General features: G+C 40.5%; 1 protein-coding gene across 1 annotated transcript in view; it reads right to left on the bottom strand.

Moving 5' to 3' along the window:
- SCFD2 (sec1 family domain containing 2) overlaps positions 1–25,950 on the bottom strand; it is a 187,758-nt gene that overhangs the window by 14,324 nt on the left and 147,484 nt on the right. Inside the window, exon 7 of the mRNA XM_039698763.1 lies at positions 333–478. Coding sequence (XP_039554697.1) covers positions 333–478 — 146 coding nt within the window. The remainder of the gene's footprint in view (positions 1–332; positions 479–25,950) is intronic.

Below are 25,950 nucleotides of genomic sequence, written 5' to 3'. Positions count from 1 at the left end.
TGGATGCAGACATCCTGCTTCACTCTGCCTTGAGCAGTCTAAGTCGAGAGCCATCTTGACCCTAGCCCTGCCTTTCACAGGCATTCATGTCATTCCACAGTGCTGCAGAGCAAAGCCCAAATTTCTTCCTCAGAGCTGATATTGATATGCCCAAGTCTGAACAAAGGACTTGAAGAAGTTTTTGATGACTGGGTCAATTATAAAACCTATGCTTAAGTATCTTCTTCATGGGCAGAATGTGTATAGGATTAGCACATCCACAAAATTAGTGCTGTAATTTTGACAGCAGGCTAGAGAAATAACAAACACAGGGAAAAGAAAGCTACACTTGCCTGGTGGGTGTTGCTGCCTGGATTATGTATGGAATGGAACTGTTTCATGTGCATTCTGACTCTGGCAATATCCCTGAGGGACTGGAAGATGCCGTCCACTGCATCTGTGGCTTTCTGAGACGTCAGGTTCAGTGATGAGTCACAGCCTAAAGAAATAAAGAAACACACAGCTGATGAGTGAAAAATGTTCATGTGTTTTGATAATAAACAGTAGGAAAAGGGTAACTGGGAGGAAATTTTAAATTATTTTCATCATCTTATATTCTAGAAACCCAGAGGGGCTTGTTAGTCAGCATGTCCTCAGCATGGCACAAGTCTTTGCAGATAAGCAAGAAGGCAAGAATTCTGGACAGCAGGCAAAGTGAAGAGTGCCTCTCTTTGTAACCTCAATCACACAGCATTTTCGGCAGCACAGAGTACGTTTTGCTCTTCATAGCAAACAGAAGGTTCCATGCTAGTAGGCCCCAAAGAAGAGCCCCCTGTTATATGGGAAGGAGCCAACGGGTTTGCTGGTCTGCATGGGTAAACAGCCATGAAGAAGGGAACTGTTCCTCCCTGGCCAGCAGCCTGCTCACTCCAAATACATTTCCTACCTTTGTGACAAGAAAAATGGAAGAGTCTGTGCTAAATACAGCAGAAAGGTCAGCCAGCCATTGGAAAGAGCTGCATTATCACAAAAAAAAGTTCCTGTCCCTCAAAGTGGCAGAGTTATTACCTTTAATGTATTTTTCCAATGCACTTCTGCTAAGGTATTATGCTTATCTTCCACTAAGGCTAAATTCCAATTACAGGACCACCTAAAATGTCCCTCTGGGTGGCCAGACAGGGTCTTGGAAAAAAGAATGTCTTAGTCTTGGCTCCATCCCCCTCACCCTACATCCCATATTGCACAGAAGCATTGAAAGAAATGCTTTCTCGGCTCCACTGCTGATGAGAATTAGCCAAGTGAGAGGTAAGTGGGTCACCTGATATTTTTATTACCCTGTCAACACAGTTCTACTCCTCTTGACATCTCTTCCTGCCTCTCTTCTAACTTGACTCTTCATCCCTGTGGCAGAAATCCATCACAAAATAACCCTCCTTGCCACATGCTCGCACCAACACACTCATTCCTGCTTATTGCTATTGTCTTCTCCAAGGATGCTGCTGTAGTGGCTTCTGTGTCCATCCTCCAGCTCAGAAACCAAACCCGTACCAGCAAACCTTTATGTCTATGGAGAGTCCTGCTGAGAGGACAAGGTCTCCCTGCAGGTCCAGCTTGTACTGTGCTGCACCCTTGTAGGATGGCACTGAAAACAGGCATCCAGACTGTCAAGAAGGCACCTGGATTTTTGGGTAGGAGATCCCTGAACAAGCTTTCTCTGCAATTGACAAAGGACAGAATCCTTATGTACTTAAAAAAATCAATACGTAGGTGGTAAGTTCAAAATGTACAGGGAATATTTGACAGTGAATCTGAATTACTTTCATACCTTTGCGTTCCACACAGTAAAAACTATATACAACGTAAACACATACACACACATACACTTATAGAGCTCTGAAAATATTCCTACAAGATGGTGATCAGACACTGAGCTTTCATTTAGTTGAATATCATTTGCTGAGGAGAGGTGTGGAGCACTGGTGCACTGGGCTGTGTTCAGCTGTGCCCTCCAGCAAAACCAGAAGAGTATCTCGAGGAGCACTGGAGCACGGAGGGCAAATGTCCATTTCCAGTCTCCACATCAGAGTGCTGAGCTGGACCCAGTTTGGGACCCCAAGGAGGTGGGAGGTGAAGATCCAGTCTGGATGTTCATGGCTGGCCTGACAGAGGGAACAGAGGTGTACTTTCAAAGTTTCTCTAAAATGTGACTTGCTTGGGACTTTGCATCAAGAAATATCATGTCTGAGGAAACCAGGGATATATATTTCTAGCCTGGCATCTAGTACCTCTTTTTTTTTTTAATGTAAATGAAAAAATAAGTTTTCATAACAATCCCTGATTGTTGAAATCAAAATCTCTGAAGGCTAATGTCTACCTGTTGCACTGCTCTTGGGTTATAGAGGGGAGCCAGGTTTCTCTCCAGCCTGGAGAACAACAGAAGCTTGTTCTTTACAAGTGGCAGGCAGCTACAAATCACCTCCCATTCACACCTTCCCTGCAAATGGGGCTCTGCAGCATATGGAGAGCAGAACACAGTCCTTCTTCTCTGCTCGCTTCAAGCTACTAAGAAATCTGCCCCTTTTACAACAGTGAAGAGGTGGAATACATTAGCTGCTGCACAGCTCACGTACTAATTAAAACAAAACTTCCTGTTACTGTATTTTCTTAGGAAGTTAAATGCCATTTGGAGAGCATGCTGAATGAATTCTTTTGAATCACAAGTTCTATTATACATGGGAAAAGGCATTTAAATAAAATTTTGAGATTTCCTGTTGGACTTGAAGAAGACCAGCTGTGGAGAAAAAGAAAATCACCACTAACCTGCAGAGGACTCAAGATTTTAAAGTACACAACCTGGTTCTGCAGTAAGTGAGGAAAATGAATCTGTTGGGAGCTGCATTCAGTGCCTACTAGGATAAGACTTATGAACTTTTTCATGAGACAAACTACATCTCCTCTCAAGCAACACATCTGCATAACAATTATTACCACAATTCACCCATTTTCACAAGAAATTTGAAAAAAGGAGAATGAATGGAGATGCTGTTTTCTATAGCACTGAGTGACCCAGGAACCAAACAGGACCAGCTTTTCTACTGATTTCTGAAACTGGAAGGAAAATGCTTTAAGAAAAGGACATGGGCACTGTGAACCCACAATAGAGATCTATAATTATAGAGCAGCATGTGATTGATTATCCTCCCTCTACCTCCAAAAGATAATGAATGAGAATTTCAGACCTGAGTTTCAGGAAACCTTTCACTGTGCTTAGTCTCTTCTGGTACACATAAAGGCATTATAAACAAACACATTCTTTCTCTAAAGCAGTATGATAATTATCAACATTTTTTGAAGGACTTTGATAATTCAGAGACATCACTAGGCCTATGATTCCTGCAAAGTTGAAATTTTAGGAAAGTTGAAAGTTTATCACTCCACTCTGTTTTATTGGTATTAACGTCAGCTCTCTCCACCTTAGGCTGTCTCTATAACCCTTTTACAGAAATAAAGCAGTGTAAACCCTGCAAACCCTGGAACAGAGCCAGCAGAATAACCAAGCCATTTCAGAGGCACACATTGAATCATGGGCTAAACCAGCAAACTTGCACTTTGAGGGAGAGAGAATCCAGCATCAGGATTTCATTATGCAGGATTTCATTAATTTTTCTACATATGCAGAGTTAATATGCTTGTCAGCAAAAGACAGAAGAACAAGAGAGATAAAGGGTTCCTTGAATATCAGAACTCAAAATACAGCACTATGATATTAAATGAATTAAAATCTTCTATTTTTATACTTTAGGTGATAGCATAGCAATGTGGGCCCTTCTTTCTCTAGCAGATAAATTTAAGGACCTACATATGCATATCCAGAGCCATATATTTTATAATAGTTTTGGTATATTTGTGCATTAAGATTTTTTTTTAATGCAAAAGAAGTTAGAAATGTGTACAGTGACACAGATCATTGCTGGTTTTTGCAGTGTAAAAAAAAAGTGTAAAACCCCAAACTAGGATGTAATTTGTATGTCTCCTGTCACTTTTCTTCCCTATGGCTTCTGCCACACATTTGAACCTTTATTCTTCCATCTGATTTGTACTGAATTGTTTGATGCTGTCTGATGCATCTTAAAAGCGAAGCTGCTAAGTGAGTGTGACACTGTGGGACAAGGAAGGACAGGCCAGAACACAAGAAATCTGCCATTTCCCCACAGTTACACCAGCAGAAAGTGAAAAATTGTAATTGATTCCCTTCTAGTTTGGGGGAATTCAGAAGAAAGGTGTGTTCTACACCCATTGAGAGAAGAGAGTGTCCAGAAGGGACAGACACAGTGTTGCCTGTGACAGTTTTCCTGCAGCACATCCATCCCTGGGGCTTGGAGAAGGTCCTGCTCTGTGCTTGCTCTGTCCTCTGCATCCCCAGCCAGAGCATGTGTGGTTTGGATGGACAGCCAGGTCTGTGCTGCTGGCAGCTCACATCATAAAAAATTGCATGAGCATTTTGCTGAAGCCCTGGTAAAGCAGCATGTTGGTGCTGCTGGCAGGCAGGGGAAGGAGCTCATCAGCTGGGGAAGGGCAGGCACAGACTTACACAGACAATCTCTCCCTATCCACAGCTTTGGGATGCTCTTTTTCCATCTCCTACTGGCAATCATAGCAGATTTGTAAGATATCATCCCAATTCAATACCTTTTCTCACCCTCCCTCTTACCTCTGTCTTGTGGGATGGCTCCTTGCCCCAGTCATGCCTCAGCCCTTTGTGGCTTCGGGAGGCTGGACCATACAGCTGCAAACCCATGCCAACCCCACGAAGGGCAAGTTATTTTTGCACCAGAAGTGAAGAGACCCAAACTCTTCCAAGGTGTCCAAGATTTTAGCATCACTGCCAGTTGGGGAATTTGGGATTTCCCAGTCCTGGACTTGACCCTTCTACCAGTCCACACAGCACTGAATCACAGAATCATAGAATATTAAGGGGTTGAAATGGACGTTAAAGACCATCTAGTTCCAACTGCCCTACCATGGGCAAGGACACCTTTCAGTCGACCAGGCTGCACAAGACCTTATCCAACCTGTTCTTGAACACTGTGGGGTGGGGCATCCACAACCTCCATGGCCAACCTGTTCCCGTGTCCAACCACACTCACAGTAAAAAACTTATTCCTAATATCTAACTTAAATTTCCCCTCCTTCAGTTTGTACCTGCTACTTTTTGTCCTATCACTACAGTTCCTGATGAAGAGTTTTTCTCTGGCTTCCTTGTAGGCCTTTTCAGGTTCTAGAAAGTTACTATGAGGTCTCCAAACACCCTTCTCTTCTCCAGGATGAACAGCTCCAGCTTTCTTAGCCTGTTTCCACAGACAGGGGAGATGCCCCAGTCCCCTCATCAACTTTGTGGACCTCCTATGCACTTGTTTCAACAGCTCCATGTCCTTCTTATGTTGGGGATCCCAGAGCTGGATGCAGCACTCCAGGAGGGCTCCTACAAGAGCAGAGCAGAAGGGGAGAATCACCTCCTTCAACCTGCTGGCCACACTCCTCCTGATGCAGCCCAGAATCTGGACTGCCAATGCAAGCAGGCAGAAAAGATAGAGAGTAGGAGGAAAGAACAGAATAGCAGCATATGGGAAAAACATTAGAAAAGGGGTGGGGGGGGGAAATGCACACAATATTAAAATTCAAAGCTCTGTGTTTCTATAAATTTAATTTATGATCTGATTTGCACACAGAGAGTGAAAACAACAATGTGTTTTGGGGCAGTCACCAGCACCATGCAGTGCAAGTGATGGTAGGGACTGGTGTCTATGACAGGAGGGGAGTGTGTCTGATCCACTTCCAAGGAAACCACGGAAGCCAGCTTTGTGACCAACAAAGATGCAATTTATAGCTTTATTCTCATCACAACAAACATCTCCCATTTGAAAGAAAGGCCTAGAATGTTTTTTTTAAGAGTTAACTAAATTTAGAATCCTATATCTCTGCTTCAGCTTTTCAATGTGCATCCACACTTCAGCAGTTCTGAGCATCCAGGGATTGCACACCAATGTCTCCAAGGGCATTGCAGCACATTATCTGATCTTTATTATATAGGGACACATCCTGAAAGCTCTGGAGTTCCCTGAGGAGCACTGTGCTTGAAAGGTTGATTTTGGCATCAAGACTTTGAACCCTCTTCTGGAAAGTTTTCTTTGGCGTAAAAGGGACACACAGACCATATGAATAAGAACTTTGCTGGATCTCAAGCTCTAAAGCTGCACATGTGAAAATCTGGCCACTTACCTGCATGATTAAATATGGATTTAAGAACTACCTTACAAGAGTAATTTTTTTTTTTAATTTTGGCCTTAATATATGTCATTTGGATATTTTGATTCTACGGGAATATTTTACTGCCTTCTTCTTGCCAAAATCCAACAGCACAACAAGTAATATCAACTTTTATGAAGCACTGCAAGCTTGGTACTGCTGGTTCTCATGTTACATGAAATTAAACCTGTCAATTCAGTGAACAATTACAGGGAAAAACTACAGAACTTACTACAATAAATTACATTAATTAATTAATTGCAGAAGGAATTTAAGTTAGGCTCAGATGTGCTTTCTGAAGGAAATTAATGCAAAAAATTCCTTCGGGAACCATTCCGTTGCTCCCTCAAGCCGCCCATATCTTAATTAAAAAACACAGATGCTAATAAAGCTGTGGTAAATGCTCTGTAAGTCCAGTAAGGCCTCTCAAAAATGTTCTTGCAAGAACTCAGTAAAACTCCAGGTTTTACTAAACAGTATAGAGCTTTATGAGCACACCACCCTAGGACCCACATGATCAAAAAATCCTTGCTCAGTCTTTTGCAAATTATGCTCAGATACCCTCTTTTTGTCTTCAGAGTAGTGACTGCACTGCTGCACTGTGGCAAAGACTGATTTATACTCCCATCAAGGACGTCCCTTCCATTCAGGTGGGGCATTAGCCAATAATTCCAGGGATTATGTAAAATTTCACACTCAGATCTGCTGCCTCCCACCTTGTCCACAAGATACTCCAAGAGGTACCATGTATGTGAAGGACAAAGGACAAGGGATAGGTTTGTGTCCAGGTAGCAGCAGGTGAGGCACTCAGTACTACCAGTACTGGTTCTGCACAGCTGTCTTGACCAGAAGTCCACACAAGCATGGGAGTCTAGATGTTTCACCCATTTGTATTCAGAGGGGAACATCCATAAGACAAGATCTGTAAAGGTCCTTATTTTTTACAAAAACCTTTTCTTCTTTATGCTGATTTAAATGAATCCTACTTTTAAAACAATAACCAAGTAAAATAAGTATTTCAATATTTTTATTTTTTCAGTGCTTTTTTTCTTGGACAATTAAAATGAATACAATCAATGTTTTTTGTGCTCACAGTCCAATTTGTTTGTGTATTCCTCAAATTGCCAAATCTGGCTTGCAGATTGGACATAATTGGTAAATGCTTCCTTCTGAAAACAATGGCCATACTTAGAATTTATAAAAAACACAGGAAACGGTTTTAACTCATGGATCTAAGAATTATGATAATGGAGAAGTGTCCAAGAGACATTTTCTTTCCCAGTTTAACTTCTGAGCCAAACTTACAGGACTCGCAGTGTCCATAAACTAGTGTAGGCAGCTTCATGCAATAATGCAAATACATAAAAACGTAAGACCACAATTAAAACTAATTACTCTAATCTATTTATTAGCTATTGAAACAAAACAATATTTTTAACAGCAAGGCAAAAATAATCACATTCTAATGCTATGTATAATTATCTTTTCCAAACGGCCTCTTCACCCAGCATACTATAGCACAGATGAAAAGCCATCTGAAAACTGACAAAGACAATGGGCACCTAGGTTGCATTCAATGGGCAATATTTACTGACAGGAAACAAACAAACAAACAAAAAATACTAGAATAATTGCAGTTTAGACTTAGACAGCTACATAAGATACTGCTACTGCCTAAATAAAAACCTAACTCCAGGCTCAGTTCAGAGCAGGTTTGCTGAGGAATTTATGACCTACTGCAGCCTGCTGAGCACCAGCTGATGAGAAGAGAAAGTCAAGTGGCACATCTCCCAGGGGCTACAGTTATTAGGGGGAAGAAGGAAGGCTTCCTCTTTTCTACACTATCAAGAACCTGCCAGGTCATTAGAGGGAACAATTTTCTACCTGGCAGATTGCACAAGACCTTTTCTTGTCCTTTCATCAGTAGCGCAAGAACATGCTGTGCCTCTGCAAATGTAGCCCAAATGTAGGGTGTGTGAAACCATTTACAATGCTGAAAAGCAGAGAAATGTGGCTTGTGATGCTCTGCTGGAGACCTAGAGACCAGGGGCTGTACTGGGCAAGGACCATACTATACTTTTTTTTGTTCCTGATGCTGCTTCTCCTGAAAACGGACATTAACACTTTAGACAGTGAGGTGGAATATGGGGATAAAACAGGGTAAGGGCAGAACAACTGCTTTTTCATCCTCCAAGTGAGGATAATTGTGTAACAACTAGTGTAACAACTTCCAGAGAAAAGCCAGAAATATTTATGGTAAAGGGTTTAACTGGATAACATTAAAAAACCCCAACAACCCAAACCTTTTTAGCCCGTAATACTGAAAGCAACAGCCACAATTCTCCACAGTGAAATCAGAAATTCTACTTTAATGGCAACCTGCCACACTGCAAGTCACACACAACCAAGGACAAAAGGACGAAGAACTGGAACACTGAAAATTTCTGCATTCACACTGCAACAACACTTGTCCCTCACTGCAGCTGTTTGTCCTGCCACTGTCAGGTACCGTGCACACAAAGAATGGGTTACATTCTCCCTGGTGTCCCAGCCTTGCTGGGGGGTGCCTCAGCTGGGGAGCTGAGGCTGTAGGAGAGCTGCAAAGAAGCCATGCATGAGTCCTTCTTCAGCTGGTCACATGTGCCAGGGGTGAACCCAGGGCACATTCTGCAGACAGACGAGAAGCTACGCTGAAGTTACCTCTCAATCCCTTCCATCACAACCAAGAGAGATCACGGCAAGCAGCTCGTGTGGTCTAATCCATGCACAGCATCTAGTCTGCAGCTCTACTGCATTGCATGCTGTGCATGAAACAGACTCTCTGGAGACAAACCCCGTCTCTGGTACTGTACTTGATCTACTGAATAAATGACCTAATATGAAATTACTGTGTTTCAGATGTTTCTCTAAAGAATACACAGAGAAAAACTGCCACTGTTGGTACAGATATTCATCTCTCTGCAAAGCACAACCTTGTACATGTGGGCTTGGGATGCATGAGTCAATTTTTGAAGCTATGAATCATGAACAATTTAATTTTAGGATAAAAGCCATGTGTATTATCTGTTACCTACCGAGTTTGATACTAAAATGCTTTGCATTTAGGTGAAAAGGTAAATAAGGTAAATGATAACTTAGCTTACAGTATAGGTGATTATGTTATTTGGAATAAGCATTATGTCTCTGATGAGATTAGAAAAACCATATTTTGCAGAGGCATTTGCTCCTCATGAATCTCATGGAAATATTTAAGAAAAACCCATATTGCATTTGGAGTCAGAACAAAACCAGGGGAGGTTTTTGCCCATTTCTCTCTCTAGCTTTGATTTAAACGGTTGTTTGCATTTTTCATCACCTGCTGTAAAACTATTTCATTTGAAATCGTTGCTGTAATACTGTCTCAAAAGATAAGTCTTCTCATTTTGGGAATATGTCATATCTGATTGAGGATAAAACAGCCTACAAAAAGTACCTTCACCAACTTTTTTAGTTTTATTTAAGTATATACTATTTAAAAGTCCTCCTATGTTCATCTATGCTCATAACCCATTGAAACTGCACTGACCTTTGCAGAGATCATAAATACACAGCTCAGTCCAAACATTTCACAGTCTGTGAATGAACAAGAAGAGGCAAGCAAGTAAAAAGCCTGGGAAGAACCAGAATAAACCAATAAAAAATGCAAGTTAAGAAGAAAGAACTGCATGAATTATCCCACTTTCTGTTAATTTTTAACTTGAAACTACTTTATACAAGAGACAAGACAGGCAGCATGAAGTATATTTTGGATGAAAAACAAAATGAAAGAAGTGAGACTGTGGAAAGGATCTGAAGAGAAGGGGAAGATGGACCAATGCAGTGTTATTTTTTCCCAAAGAATGAACAGCACAACCATGTGTCAAGCCACCCCTTCCTCTGAGTACATGAGGGTTGAAGCTGCCCTAAGACAGCAGATCCCCAACTATGAATAACACAAAATTATACAATCAATGCTCATTTTATTCTTCTTGTCTGTTAATTAGAAACCACACGGTAGTGCAGATGGCAGTATCAGTCAATGAAGAAAATTATCAACAGTACAAATCTCAAGTGCATGTAGGAGTATCCTCGACCATTAAGTGGAATGAACTCATATTCATAAAACAGACAATAATTCATAATATGTGCAATAGATTAAAAAAAGATGCTGGCAGAGGTCTCAATTTAGCAGAAAATGTAAACACACATTCAACTTAGAAGGTGTGACAGGATGGAGTTATGGTAGTGGTTAAATGCCTTGTTGAGTTACTTTCTGGTTTATATTCAGAATTAGTTGTGCTATTTTAATTAACAAACAATTGAATGGCTTGTGGAGTTCATCTAAAATGTTTCTTAAGCACACAAGAAACAGCATTTTTTGTCTTTAAAACCAATTGAAAATGTTGTGTGTGTGTGTTAGTGAAAACACAGCTTTTAATAGAGGTATGAAGAAACAAGTAACTGACAGAAAATGCCTGAGATCTGTAGTCATTTCCATTTAGTATAAATTGTTAATGTTTTCAGGAAAAAGAAATAATGAAAAACACTAGTCATCTTGTGGTCAAGTTTCAACACCTGCTTATTTATTGTTGCCAAAAGAATAAGGATAACTTGATTTATGTTCCAAGTATGTAGCAGAAGCACTGGGATTTTTTGCTTTGAATTGAGCCTGCCTAAAAATGAAAGAAGACTTGCCATTTCAGAATTAATTGGTTTTTTTGGTTGTTGATGTTGTTCAGGAAACAAAGCCATTACTAAGTGCAAACAACCAGTCAAGTCTGATGGGCTGACAGCAGAAGTTTAATCATGAGGCTGGTTTGTGGCAGCTGAATGCTGTTTGCTGTCCTGGGACTGGGCAGGTGCAGGGTACTCACACAATGAAAATTGTGTAGTTACAATAGAAATATTAATATATAATATATCTAAGCCAATAGGTACTCAAATGATCAGTAGACACAGATCCACTTCCATGGATATGTAATGGAGCCTGTGGAGGAAAGGAGACTCCTCAGGCTCCTGCTCCTTTGCCATAACCAAAGTTAATTTCAGATATGGAAAATACTTTTTCTGATCCAATGAGTTTACATGGAAGCATGCTTTTGAACCACAGAAGGCTGCAATCAAAACCTTTCCCTGTGCCATTGCTGCTTGATGGACATCCTTCAGTTACTCCTTCTTCTTCCTCCTTCTATAAGGAGACCCCACACACATACAGAGAGGGAGATACAGGGGACATGCACAGTGGAGCAGCTCACTCAGTGATGCCACCAGAGCAGCCTCCATGTGCATCATTTCCCCCTCCTGACAGTGATGTGCAGCCAGCCATGGGGCTTGGCAGCAGCCAATGTCACCTCGGAATTGAATCACCCCCGAGTAAGAAAGTGTTTACAGTTTCAAGTAATGAAAAATATTACATGAAAAAGCTTCCCCATACACTTTATCACTATGTGTTTTTTGGTCAGATAAGCAGGGCTGCTTACTGCAGATCTTGTGCAACCTCACAGTCTTGGCCAACGTCACGGTGATGTTCTAGATAATTTTCGTTAAGTTTTTATCAACCTCAGATGTAAAACTATGACAGCCACCATTATCTGTGATGTAATAATGTCTTATTTTCCTCATATTTGTGACATACCTCTATTTCTTTTTTTTAAACAGATTTTTATTTTTACACCAAAGAATTAGAAGTTAAGCTATTTTATATGGCATCTGAAAAATACACTATTTTCTTGCACAGGTATTTTGTCTCTTCACTGGGCCAGAACTGCCCAAACAACTGAACAAAACCTGAGAGTAGAGCCTGGAAATCATTACACAGTGATCTTCATGCTAAAGAGAGATGGCAGAAGACAGCACCATGCTCAAGCTCCTGGGTTGAGCTCAGTCTCTGCTGCAATGCAGCAACACACCATTTTCAGCTCTCAGGAAAAACACTGACTCACAAGGATGATACTTCATCCAAACCTACCAGGTTTGCCCATTGCAAGGCTGGAATGCTGCATTTTCTGGGCAGAGCAGTTCTGCATCCAGTTCCTGAGCTGAAGGGACACACCCTGCGATGTCACCAAGCAGGGCACACAGCAAGCAAAGATTGCTCTGTATTAGGTGCAATAACATGTTTAAGCTTCTACTGCAATGTCCCAGGCTTGGATTGTTCTGTCACAGCTCACTGTAACTCTCTGCACTCCCAGAAATTCAATTAGGCCATTCATTGCTCTTGTAGAACAGCATTAGCACTTCTTTTATGTTGATTATTTGCCATTAAAAAATATCTAAAGTGGGATTAATCTCTAACAATGAGCCATCTTAAAAACAGAAACCTGCTCCATCCTCACTATCCCACCCCACAAAATCTCCTGGAAATCTCCTCTAATCTGTTTGCACCGACTAGGCGGACTTTCTAAAGTTTCACCTGCTAACATCAAACTCTGTGAAATAATTCCCACTTTCAACTAAAGGGCCAAATAATTGACATGGAATAAGCTAAAGCAGTACAAATCTGAGATAAGAAAAAAGATAAAGTATCAATCTGTAAACCAAAAGAACTGTGACAAATATAAAGAGGCATGTGTTGTTCCTCTAAAACACAGCTATTAATAGGTGCTACCATCAGCCCCCAGCACATTCAAAGTCAGAAACGCTTACTCTGCAGATATAAATAAACTGTCCTACTTTCTGCCTCCACCAACACCACAGAAAGGAAAAAGGACAGAGACATTAGCTAGAATATACCTTATCCTGTGGATGATAAATGGAATGTGATCCATTCATGAGGAGTCTTTAATATGCATAATGCTTGCTTAATTTAGTTGAGCTTTTTTACATGGTCTTTTTCATAGCTTCTCCAGAGTGTTGATCACAAAATTCAGGGTCTGGCCTTCACAAAGACTACCTCAACCAACTCTTGTAGACAAAGAGAAACAAGTGATGGCAGAATGAAGTAGAAAAGCAGTAGGATACAAAACTCCAATGCATGGCGCTAAAATGGACAAAGGTTGGCTTAAAAATCTGTGCACGTTTTTGCAGAGATAGCAGCTAGAAAAACATATTTGCAGTTGTAAGTTGAGCAAATTTGATATGAGTCATAGATGCTGTAAACATGCAACCCCCACAGAGCTGTTTGCAAATTGTTTCTCTCCATATATCCACTTGGTTCAATTGAAGGCTGAATAACTGAGTAACTGCAGAACACCGAATATAGCACACAAATGTAAGGGAAGAGGAAAAATTATACAGGAATCAACAGTTGAGTCATTTGCTTTTCAAACAGGCACAAAGTTTAATCAGATTTTGAAAAGAAAAACTAAGTGTGAGAAAGGATGAGGAAGTGGGACAAAAGCTGACAAATGCAGGTGATAACCTAGTTGTACCAATATTCTGGGTGAGATAACTGAATGTTCAGCTGACAGAAGTCTGGTAGATGATTATCCAATTTCAGTTAAACATTTGATACAATGCCACCTGGAGAATTAGTTTGGAGTGAAGAGATGGGACTTCATAAAAGAGTAGGAAGGAACAGACAGTGGCCTGGGTTACACAGAGTCTTAGTGATGTTCCTTAAGGATTTGTCTTACTATGGTTATTGATGACTTTTGCACAAAAACTAGGAGTGCTGCTGACAAAGCTATGAGGTATTGCTAAAGGCAGTAGAAGCCTAAATATTATACAATATATAAATTCTAAAGAACCAGAAATGAGACAAAAGAGACCAATAGAGCAACATAAAATGAGATAAACCTCACCCGTGCCATCAACTTAGTGGGGAATAATAGCAAATCTCTCCAGCTGGGACTCTGTGATCAAAAACAACAGGAAGAGAAGAATCTGGGTGGCATTAGTTGATTCAGGGATGACTCTGGGCTATCAGCACTGCATGAGACATGCAAAACTCATCAGATAGTATACTTCCTGTAAATACACAAGACATGCTATTTCTGTCCTAAAAATGGTAGAACTACAACAGAAACAATTCTGGTCATTAGTGCTCGAATTCAAACTGCAACAGACTTAAAGCAGATCTCTAAGGATGACTACAGAAATAAGAAAACATTTTTATCTGAAAAAAATGGGGATTGTTCAGCTCAGCAACAGGAAAACTGAAGATAAATAAGCTAGAAAGTTGAATGAAGTATCCAACCACTAAAGGAGACTTTGTGCGAAAGTATCTGAATGCATATGGAACTAAAAGCAGTTTCAAGATGGATTTTGATTTGTAAGTGAGCTTACACAATATATTTGCCTTGGAAGGAGCAAGGGGTCTGGTTTGGTGGTGAGAGGAGCACCTCCTTGCCCTGTCTTTCCACATACACCCCTGATCATTCTGAACAATTTTTGTATTTCAGAGATTTAATATTACATCAAGGAGAAAAACCATGCAATTGCTCAAACTCTCTATAAATGTTCTCATAAATGCTAATGTAGGATTTTGACTATTAAAAGTGCAGCAATGTCTGGCAGCCTTTTTGAAAGCCTGCTCAGTCTAGCTGCAGGCTGCCAGTGACCAATTTCACCAGGCACATTTTTCTGCCCTGACAAATGGCTCAGTAGATAGCTATGGGACAGCCTGTCTGAGAGGTTTACAACCCACTAATGACGAAGCGCTCAAAGCTGGGAATCAGTCTCTAATAGAAATGAAAATATTCCTCCCCACAGAAAGTTATTACAGTTCTCCTTCCTTCTCTCAAAACATAAATGTCGAGTAAGTTGTCTAGCCATTGGAAAAGCCTAGTAGGAATAGTAAAGCCATCAGAAAACACAGATGCATAGCTCTTTAACTTTCCTAATAAACCAAGCTGCTTCTGCACTGGAACGTGGAAAGGTCATCTGAGAGGCAAAGCAATGAAACAGTCAAGGCTGAAAGGAAAACAGGCGGAGGAAAACACTTCTAACTAGTGTTATGTGATACGTTTCTAAAAGATAGGAGAAGCAAGAGGTTTTGTGGTATACATGGGATTCTGTAGAATGTGCAATTTATTCTTGCAGGGAAGGACTTGCAGTACATATTTCTGGGTAGCATGGCAAGGCAGACTTCACTTCCTCACTTTTTAGAAAGCTTAGCTGAGGAGAGAAATATGAAGCACTGTTAAAAAGTGTATTTTAAACAACTCCTGCTGCCTGTACTCCAGAGAACAGGGAGGTGGCATTTAGGAACTGCCTGGTTCTACAGCCAGAGACATGCATTTCCTTGCTCCTCTGAAAGTCTGGGCAAGCTGTAAACCTCTGAAAGATCATCGCTCACACATGCTCAGCTAAGCCTTGCTGGATTTTCACCATTAAGATGTCTAAGGATGCTCTTGCCAAACATACTCCAGTCTTTCACAGGACATAGTGCTAACAGAACAGTTCATCCATCACTCCTAAAGTGCAGCAAGCTGTGATCTGTTACTTCCCAGCTCCTAACTGTGATCATACAGCTAAAAATGTGTCATTCTCAAAAAACACCGTGAGCCTGGCAGATTTCCTGGGCTTTACCCAGAGCAAGGCTGCTCACCCACTACACTGGTGCCAAGGGGTTATACCCACTACTTCAGAAAGGAGCAGGCTACTAATGACACCCAGGCAATGATGAGGCTGTGTCTAAAGATAAAGTCCATATAGAAAACGAGTTCTAGGAAGATAGTTTCTTCTTTTTTTACTATTAATGTTTAGTAAGTTGTTAAACTAGAGAGGAATTTAACAAAAAACAACTATATGTACCAATAAATCTATTTATTTTATTAAACCTATTCCTTGCCAGGTTAGCTCCACAAAATTCAGCATCCTGTTTTTATAGAAGACTCAGGAAAAAGACATTCATACTTGAGATGCCTAAAGGGCTCCAATCACGCACTTCATATTTACTAAGAATGTAAACAAAATGACATGACCTCAGTAGGAATAATTTACTCCATACTTTTCACAAAGGACAATAAACATATGGAAGGAATTACAGAAAAGGAGTCAGTAAAAAATACTAGTTCATCAGAGAAATTGTTTGTATTCTAAAAAAGTGACAAAAAATAGGTAAGCACATAAAATGGGTGAAGTTCAAGGAAGAGTACTCTTTTCTTTGGGAAAATGTTTCTGATGTTCTTGCTGAAGTTTCAAGAGCAGCTGCTGAAAGGATGTAAAATCAGATGTCAGGAAGCAACAGTCTGTGTGTCATATGCAAGGAAGGAATTTTATCAGGTTTCTTTTAGGGAGCCTTAAATAATATAATGGGCAAAAAAATCACAAAAAGCATTTAAAAGTAACATGACTATAAATGTAGAAATTACTGGACCTAATATGAGGTTTATGATGAAGCACTGTAGAGGAATTGGAGATGGTGTACCTAAGAATACTTGGCAGTAAGCACTGAAAAGGCGATCAGGATGGACTGGGCATTTTCTGCTGCTTGGAGATCCTGCTCAACATGAGAAGTTCCCCTGGAACTGTCCCCTGGACAGGACCTGAACTGCTGCCCTCAAGACAGAGAAAGCAGGAATGATCAGAATCCAAAATACTGTGTAAGCTACAAGCAATACAGTCTGGAAGGTCCAAATGCTCATGGTTCTGTGCACCTTGCTTTCTGGATTTTGCAGAAGACAGAGAGATACAGAGTCAGACTTTCAGCTCAAAAGGAATACACTTAGGGAGGATACATTGAAAACTACCAGATGAAACCTCAGAAGACTGAGCAGTTGAGGCACATCACAAACTTGGTTTCTCATTGGAGAAACTAATTAGGTTTAGTGGACAATCTTTTTACTAGCCTGTATGTAAATGTTGCTTTTACATCTTTATGAGGAAAAAATCCACACAAAGTTACTGCAAAAGCACTATTTGTAAGTGACATCATTGGCGCTACATTAAAAGGAGATTAGCAGTAAATTTGGGAAGAAGTTGTAAGAACCAAAGGCTCCAGGAGTATTAGTCACTGTTTAAACACAAATTAATTAGTCTCAAAATATTGCACTAATCTGTTCTGCAAATATGGCTTAAAAACTGTTTTAGAAAGGCTCCTTTGGCTAATAGAGAGGTGGGAGACAAGGACCTTGACTTTCAGAGCAGCACTCTGGAGATCTCTGTGTGGCTCAAGTGTCTTTCTTCAGGAAACCACTGATTTTAACAGAAGCTTATTCAAAAAAGAACCGTGATTCAAGTGCCCTAAGCTGATAGACCCTTTTTAATTTTATAGACACCTGCAAATTAGAACACCAAAGTTAGCTTGGTCAAAATAAAAGCCAACGACTTTTATTCCCGGATGCCGGGAATCATAATGAAACTTGTGATGCTGCTGCTGCTTTAGGTTTTTCTGCTTTTAAAATGTTAAATGTGTTAAAATCAGAGTTTACTGTTGCCCTGACTGTCAGTGTGTAACTTCCACAGGCACTGCATTTACTTCACAAACTGAGAAGACCATCTGCAAACACCACAGACTTGTTACAAATAGGATTTGTTACAGGATTTTCACTGCTAAAACCTCAATGAACTATTAAAATATTTTAAGAAATTAACTGTATGGGCTGCATTCTACTTCCAGTGAAAATGCATTTCATCCCTTGCTTCACCAGGAGAAACACTGAAACCAAACTGAGCTTCAATGAAAATTGCATTACAGCTGTATTAATAAAAGTCAGAGATGCTGGAAGTGTATTTTACACTGAGCATATTTTCAGCTAGGAATCGAAAATGTTATGATAGATGTCAGCACGATAGGTGCCCAGATAAATTAAATATTTCCATCTCTAAGCACTAAATTTAACTTGTTTTTCTTAAGAGAACTACTGCCATGACAGCCTGCTGTATGGGTGGAGAACCTGATTGCACAGGGCATGCCAGAGCGGTCACTTGGTGCTGCTCCCTGAATAGCTGCTGAAGCCTCTTTGCATCAGTGGCTTCAGCCTGGCTTACTTCAACAGGTAGACAGATGTATTTAACCAATGGATCATACATCTAGCATCAGATCAGAGTGATAAACATACACTAAAATAGGCAGTGGGTCAAAGTCTTCTGAAGAGCACACCTGCATCCCTCTGGATCATTTAGGAGAGATAGTCCAATGATAATACATAGAAGCTGTAGTTATAATAAACTCTCGTGTATATTTTAAAGGTGAGATTTTTTTTTCCTTTCACTTTAAAATCCTTCCATTATAAGATGATGGGAGAATAATTTCTGCTTTGATTAGTCTATTATTATGTAACCAAGAGAAAGAAAAGACAGGCCAACGAAATGCACTAGTATTAAAGTTCTCTACAGTGTATAAGGGATGCAAAATCACTCCTTTAATCGTTTCAGTTCATAGTTCTATACATAAGATACTGTAGACAACACTGAAACAGAGACTGAAGTCTAATTTGCCAACAAATTTTGAAGCTCAGCAGGGAGACTTCCACTTTCTTCACAGCTGAAACCACTTGTCAGCAGTGACAGCCTTTAGATCTTCACCTGCAGGTTGCATCTTAGCCCTCCAGTAAATGCAACAACTGTTCAGCTATCCAGCGACTTAAAAAATCCACTGAACCTATTTTAATCATATCTTCAGAAATTTGCAGCTACAGGTGAGAAAAGGGTACTTGTGTGGTGTCATCAGACAGCTCTTGGCAAAGCACAAATAAAGGCTGTTTGCTCACTGCTTTGGTACAGGCAGCTCAGGCCTTCCCCAAGTCTCCTTCTCTCCTTCCTCCCCTTTCTTTAGAGAAATCCCTTTGGTAATTCAATACTGCAATACCCTTCAAATCAAAGGAGTTAAGCCAATTGCTCTGACAGACATCTAGGAGATTCCCTACCCTAAGGACGAAAGAATGAATTTTGGCACAAGTCAGTGTGAAAAAGCTACTTCAAAGAAACAGCAATACAACCCACAATTCTATAAACTACTTCAAATGATCCCTTTACACATTCATTAGACTGAAAAGGGGCATGCCATTGTATACAACCACTCCCAGCCTTAATGCTGCCTTCCGGCCTCTGATGTTCAAGGCATGGCCTCAGGGAGAACAGAAAAATTCAGAAATTCAGAAAGAAGCAGAAGATTTTTTTAAAGGTCTACCCAGTCATCCCCCCTTGTGTAATAGCATGAGTCTCATCAGCTTCTATTTGTTATTCAAAGAGAGCTCTTGCAACTGAGAGGCTAGCTGAAAAAAAAATTAGGAAGAGCTAAGAATTGTGTGTTTAGTAATGTAGAAAAGTGCTAGAAGAGATCCCTTGTAGAAAGCTGCTGAATACACAGACACAGGCAATTATCTGTTATTTGGTAGTGTCTCAGCACATACCCACTTGTACTTTTAACAAATTAAAGGGCTTTCTTAAGTCAAGAACTTAAATTTGTCAAATTATGTTGCATCACTTCCATAGAGTTTTTTTCCCTTCCCCTTGAGGTGAAGTTTACTGATGCAGTATATCTAGCAGTAAATCTATGTAGGCTGGAAAGAGGTCAGCATTGTGCATGCAGATTTTTTTATGCTTATAAATCTACCTGGTAAGAGAGCCTGGGATCAGATTGTTGATTCCCAATGCTTGAGCCTGAAGATAGAAATCAGATGAAGATAAGGCTTTTGTCATGTTCCTACAGAACTCATCCTCCAAAAATGTTTATTTCTAATGTATTTATCAGCTCTATTATCTTTAAAAGAAAATACTTTACCCAAAAAAAGTCTTACACAAAAAAACTTATGGTACTCAAACTGCAAGCCTAAGAATATCTAACAGATCTAAAGATTACATATAAAATAAAAATCACACAACCAACTAGCCAAGCTAGGACAGACATTTGGTGGTGGTGTCACTCCAGCTATCCATGCACGACTGTGCTTAAAGTCAGTTGTGTGTTCCCTTAAAAAACGCATGTAGACAAGCTGAGAAGTAATTCTGATTCACTTTCAGAAGTACCTTTATGATATAGGCACTAAATCCCATTAGTTGCATCTACATTAGATTTTAGTTTGAGTTAGGAATTTTGATCTTCTTCTAATTCCTATTTGCTGTGCTTTGATTTGCATTAGAGAGTAACCTTGGAGTGCATTAACAGAATTCCTTCTCACTGAAGCTAAACCAAAAATGCCCTCCAATGACTAATTCATATCGCAGGACCAGAGAAGAATGAGTCTCCAGCTCATCAAGCTGCATTCACAGCATGAGCTGTGACAGTGTGTAAGGAGAATAAGCAGAAGGGAAACAGAAAGTTACTTCACTCAAAGGGAAAATGCTATGATACACACACTGAGCTAAGTGATTTAATGAAAGAAAAGTCACATTAGCAGGCAGCAAAGATATGCAAAGCTGCAATGAAACCTTCTGCTGTTTGAAAAGCTCTAAAAATAACAAATGACCGTGCTGCTAAGTTCCATAAAAGATAATGGCGTGGAAGTAAACATTTCAGAATTGTTAGGATAAAAAAGGGAGGAGATTGTTAGAGATTGGAGAGATTGTTTCTGAAAAGGAAAAAAAAAGAACGAGAGGAAAAAATCTGAGTTGATCCTTTTTGAAAAAGGATGTACAAAGCAAAGCAGACTTGTGCTTGAGGAATCACTAATGTCATTAAGGTCAGTCTTTAAACAGATTCTATATTTTTTGTTGTTGTTTTGATTGAGTTTCTCTCTATATCTCCTCTTTAAAAAAACCGCAAACCAACAACAACAACCCAAGGCAAATTCTTTTGCCTGCTTTTTGTTTCCATGCATTTCCTCTGTTTCATATTTTGCTTTACCTATGTGAGTAGAAAAGACCCACCATCAGCTTATGATACTGAAGCTTGCAAAATAAACCAAGCAGCAAATGTATAGTGGTTCAATTCAGTCCTCCTCTGCCCTGTATCTGTGATTTGGGTCTTCAGAACTGGCATCACTGGGTTGAGATGTGGAGTTAAGATGAATCCTCATGCTGACTTCTGTGTCAGTGATTGGCACATGGATGTGAGGAGAGATTCTGGAGCAGAAGTTTCTCTCTTCCTTGTACTGACAACTGCCTCTACAGCGTCAGGTGACATAGTGACCCCTAATAGGTCTTTGTTACCATAAATGATGATCAGGTCTTTTCTAACAGGTCCTTCAAACCAGGTAGCAGGAGATAATTGCATCCTTCTTTGTTATGCTAATATAATGCTTCCCTATTTCAAGAAATAAAGGGATCTTTAGGAAGATTATGACACCTGAAACAATCTTTGAAGACTAAAAAAAGGCTATAGATCAGCTGACCAATCTTATACCAGTCCCAAATGTTTTCTGTGTCAAAAGACCAGACTACCAAACTCCTACCTCCATTGATGAGCTGGCCTTGTGCTCTTAAAAGTGTGTTTCCATGCTTTTGTAGAGAGGAGGGAGGGATTTCCTCCTGTCTGTAGGATCACCTTCTACCTTTGCCTACAATCATCCGAATCACCTGGTAAGACACGGATTGTTTTGGTGGGGAGTCAGAGCAAGGCAAAGCTCAGCAGGTGAGCCTCCTTCCAGGAGAGGAGGGGGAATTAAGCTGGCAGGACGCACAGCAACAGAGGACGCTGATCCATGTGCTCGTTGAGCTGTACATTGTGGAGACATTAGAGCACTGCTGCTCCGTGAAAGAATTGCACTAAAAGGCTCAACTGCTGTCCTGTGTCAGAGGGCAAAGCTGTCTCTCCTCACTTCATAGCACATGCTTGGAGTGCCTCTGGATTAAGCCGTGCCTCAGCACATTCCCCCTGCTCAGCCACACCACAAATCCCAACACATGCAGGGATGCAGTCCCATGAAACTGATTCAATGCAGCTCAGGAAAGATACCTAAATACATGTTTCTAATATCCCAGATTATCCTTAGCTGAATTAAAAATTGCTGTTTTGTTTTTTTCAGCCCCCATAAAAACATCTCCAATCACTACAAATAAACCCAATGTGTCAACATAAATAATACCATCCTCCAGTTTTAGCCACTAAACAATTCTGAATTTAATTTACAGTCTGTCTATCATACAAAAACATTTATTTGAAAAAAGCAAATGGAGTTTTAAGAACTTGTCTCTTGTCACCGATGAGAACAAAACACGCTTCCTAAATGCCCGTATCCCTGCTCGCCCTATTTTGCTCTGACAGTCTGGGCGCTCACACACTCCTGTACTGCCCTCTCCTGTTCAAGCTTCAGCATGCTGAGTTTGGACAAAAAAATAGGCAACTGGACAGCCAAGCAAAGAACAGATTATTTTCTTTTCCTGTGAGGTAGGAAAAAAATGAAGTTTTAATGCCAGCTGTCAAAATAAAGCTAAATTTGATTTTACAAATTTTAAGAAAGGATAGAAACTTATAAAGTGTATGGTAGGTAACAGCACAGACTGCACTGAGGACTGAAAGCAACGGCTTGACTGGATACAAAGCTTGTGGTGATTTCCAGTTGTTCCCCAATCTTTCATCTCTCCCTTCTCAAGTTTAACCAGGGTCATCTGAAAGATGCTGCATAAGAGCTGCCCTGGGAACCACACACATTTCCTGATATCTCAGGGAATAATGTCAGATTTATCATGCTCAGAACTGCAGCTCTCCAGTGAGAAATACACATGACAATAAAGCCTCTTGGGCTGCTCTTGCAAATTACATTTGTCATTAAAAAGCTTTTTTTGTATTCTCAGGCAAAGACTAAAAGCTGCCCAGGGTCTGTTGTTGCATACCCTCCAGTCCTGCAAGTGACAGAAATTAATGTGTGGAGTCTCCAAGCCCATATTCTTTTTAATAACTTCTTTGGGTTAATGGCAGTGAGAATTCAGAGGATTCTTCTAAAATGCAGATTTTGTATTTACTTCTGGCCAAAATATACTGGTTTTTAACTACAGAAAAACTAATCTGTATTAGCAATTCCTCTCTGGAGGAAGAAAGTCACAGTTTTTGTCAGCTGAGGACTGAAATGCCCCAAGTGCCTTCGATTTCCCCACTTCTTTCCTAATGAGCACACTGACCTCTGCTGTCTTGTGAAAGAGCCTGTTTGGAAATGCAGCAAGGAGAACTTCCCCGCCTTCCTCCTCTTGATCTGTTCCCTGCCTTATCCGCTGAATGAACTTACTGCTTCTTATTGTTCTCCATGAAAAAGGAAGAGAGAATCCTTCTGGATGTCTGTCTGTCTCAGCAGTGGAAAATCTTGGAAATTCTGCTCTGGGTGGGCATCACCAGCACGTCCCAGAGGTGCTTTTGTTGTCCTTTGCTTTTTTTCAGAGAGTGAAGTGTTGATCTGAAGGCTCCCTAAGTAAAGCAATGATTCACTTACTCTCCTCTAAGATACAGGGATTTTTTAAATCAACTTCAACCATGTCAACAGCTTCTCACAGCAGAAGAAGAACTGGTATCCATTTAAATCCATTCTGGGAATCATAAACAGCTTGTTGACAGAGGTCACATCCACAGGGGAGCTTACAGTTGATTAGTTCTCCTTCACAGAGCTTTTGCAGGCAGTGCGACTGGCGCTCCAGGAGAGGATTTAAGACAGGGATGTGCTGAACTAACCAGAAACAATTTTAAAAAATTGTGTTGTGTCTGCCAAGATGCCTAAATAAATGGGAAATGAAAATAGCCATGAATTTTGAAGTCTGCTACTTTTGCTGCATGCTGTATGTCTGCATTTTTGATGTATCAGCCTTTGTTCCCTATGCTGTGCCACACTGAATTCACAGCTTCTAGCTCAGTAAAAATACCTCTTAAATAATGTGACCTTTTATTATCTCTGGAGTTGTCAGAGACAGGTATTTCTAGATAAAAGTAGCATGCAAAAGTCCTTTAGATTCTCGTAATTCTGTCAAAATGGAATACTTTTTATCCAATTTCTCCTCAAAAAGTGTATGTGCTTAGAAGGAAGAAGAAAAATATTCCATCTGCTTCTGGGAACAGAGAAGAGAAATTTTAAATATTTTCAGCAGCTCTCTTGCTTATCGGTGCTCTAACACCTAAAAGTAGCTGGGAAGCTTAAATCCAGGTTTGAGATTAGGTAGGTATATATTTTACTGTGTCTGTTTAACATCCATTTGGATATGGCCAAGTCTTAAGTGTTTTTAAAGCACACAGCTGTACCTTATGAATAATGGCACCTGAAACGCTTAGGAGCAGCTTGGAGGATCCCAGAACTGTGAAGCTCAAATCACTGCACCCAGCTCCCACCTGGGGGTATCTCCCCTGTTTATGCACAGCCCAGGCCAACCGAGGCAGGAAGCAATGACATGGCCTGCCCCAGAGCTCACAGAAATTCACAGCAGTCCTCTGAGAAGATGCAGCTCTCATGCCTGTGCTGCAGGCTGATGGCTCCTCAGCTTCCCATCCCTTTGGGAGCTGCCCTGCTGGGATGGGACCTTCCTTGGACCGGAAGAATTTATACTCCCGTGGCTGCCTTCTGCCAGGTCGAGCAAGGGGGAAACAGGGACAGCAAAGCCACAGTCTTGAGTGAAAGGGGTTCATTTCCTGCAGATTTTGTAAGGAATGGAAGGAAGCATTTTAAATATCAGCAAGGGAAGTGCAATTTCTTCCTGTACCAACAAAGGGTGCAGAGGAGATGAGTGACTTCTCCTGACAGGTCCCAATTCCATTCCTGCTGAAGCAGAGACAGTGTTGTCCTATCTCTGCTCTTTCCAGTGGCATTGCTAGGCATAGTGGCACACAACATGCTCCAAGACCTCCTGCTCTGCTCAGGGAAGGCTCTACTTATCCCAAAAGGCAACTGGAAAATTTAAAAAAAAAAGAAATAAAAAGAAGACTGACTAATTGAGCCCAGCTCAGGAGATAGATATGTGAATTATTACAGTTCTGACTCCCATAGCAACACAAATCCTAGGATGTGCCAAGAACAAATTGGGCTGTCTGCAGCTGGGACTTCTCCCCAGAAAAAAGCCTTTTTTCTAGATATAAGAAACAAGCAGCATTGCCAGTGCTGGAGAACACACAGATAAAGAGTCCCTCCTGGACATCTCATTTGGAAAATTCAAGGCTTTAACATAGTGAAGATAGTGTTGTTGTTGGTTTTGTTCGTTTGTTTTTTTTCTTGTTTGTTAGTTTGTTTTGTCTTTTGGCAGGGGGAAGTTAAATTAACTACACAGCAAAAATAACAAACTGAAATTCCATTAAGTTCATGGCCTTCCATTTCCATCACTATGTATCAAATACATGCTCCTGGGGTTCCACAATGCTTTCAAGCAAGAGGTGCTCCTACCTCCACTGCACCCAGGTGCTCGTGGGCTCTGGCTGAAGTCAGCAATTTTAACATCACTCTCAAGTATCCTGCTAATTTTCCAGTCTCATTTTGTCTGCCAGACACAACTTTCCTTTCTCTTTCCAGAGCAAAATGAGATATATGTAAACAAAGAATGTGGGATTTGAGTTTCGCTTCCAAAAGCAGCTCTTCAGCAGAATGAATGAGAGGTAAAACATTAAACCCCAGGAGCCACTGGAGTCCCAAATCTGCTTGGACATCCCTTAGAAGGAAACTGAAATAAGTTCTTCAAATTATACTTTTCTGTATACTGCTAATCAAAGAACTTAGCTTCAGCGTAGAATTAATTTGAGCCAAAGTAAAATTTCAGCCAGACTTGCAACCATAAAGAAAAATATTAGTTCAAAAGTTATAGTACTTTTTAACTGGCATGATTTGTGTCAAGCTGTAACGAAGGGGCAAAATGTTTAGTTTTCCCAAGTTAATCTCTCTGTGCTGCTACACAGGCACATTGTTGATCCTTGGATTAATT

This window comes from Passer montanus, unplaced genomic scaffold (genome assembly GCF_014805655.1).
Source record: "Passer montanus isolate IOZ18808 unplaced genomic scaffold, ASM1480565v1 scaffold13, whole genome shotgun sequence".
NCBI lineage: Eukaryota > Metazoa > Chordata > Aves > Passeriformes > Passeridae > Passer > Passer montanus.
Note: the sequence above shows the minus strand (reverse complement) of the source record. Positions and strands in the feature narration are given on the sequence as shown.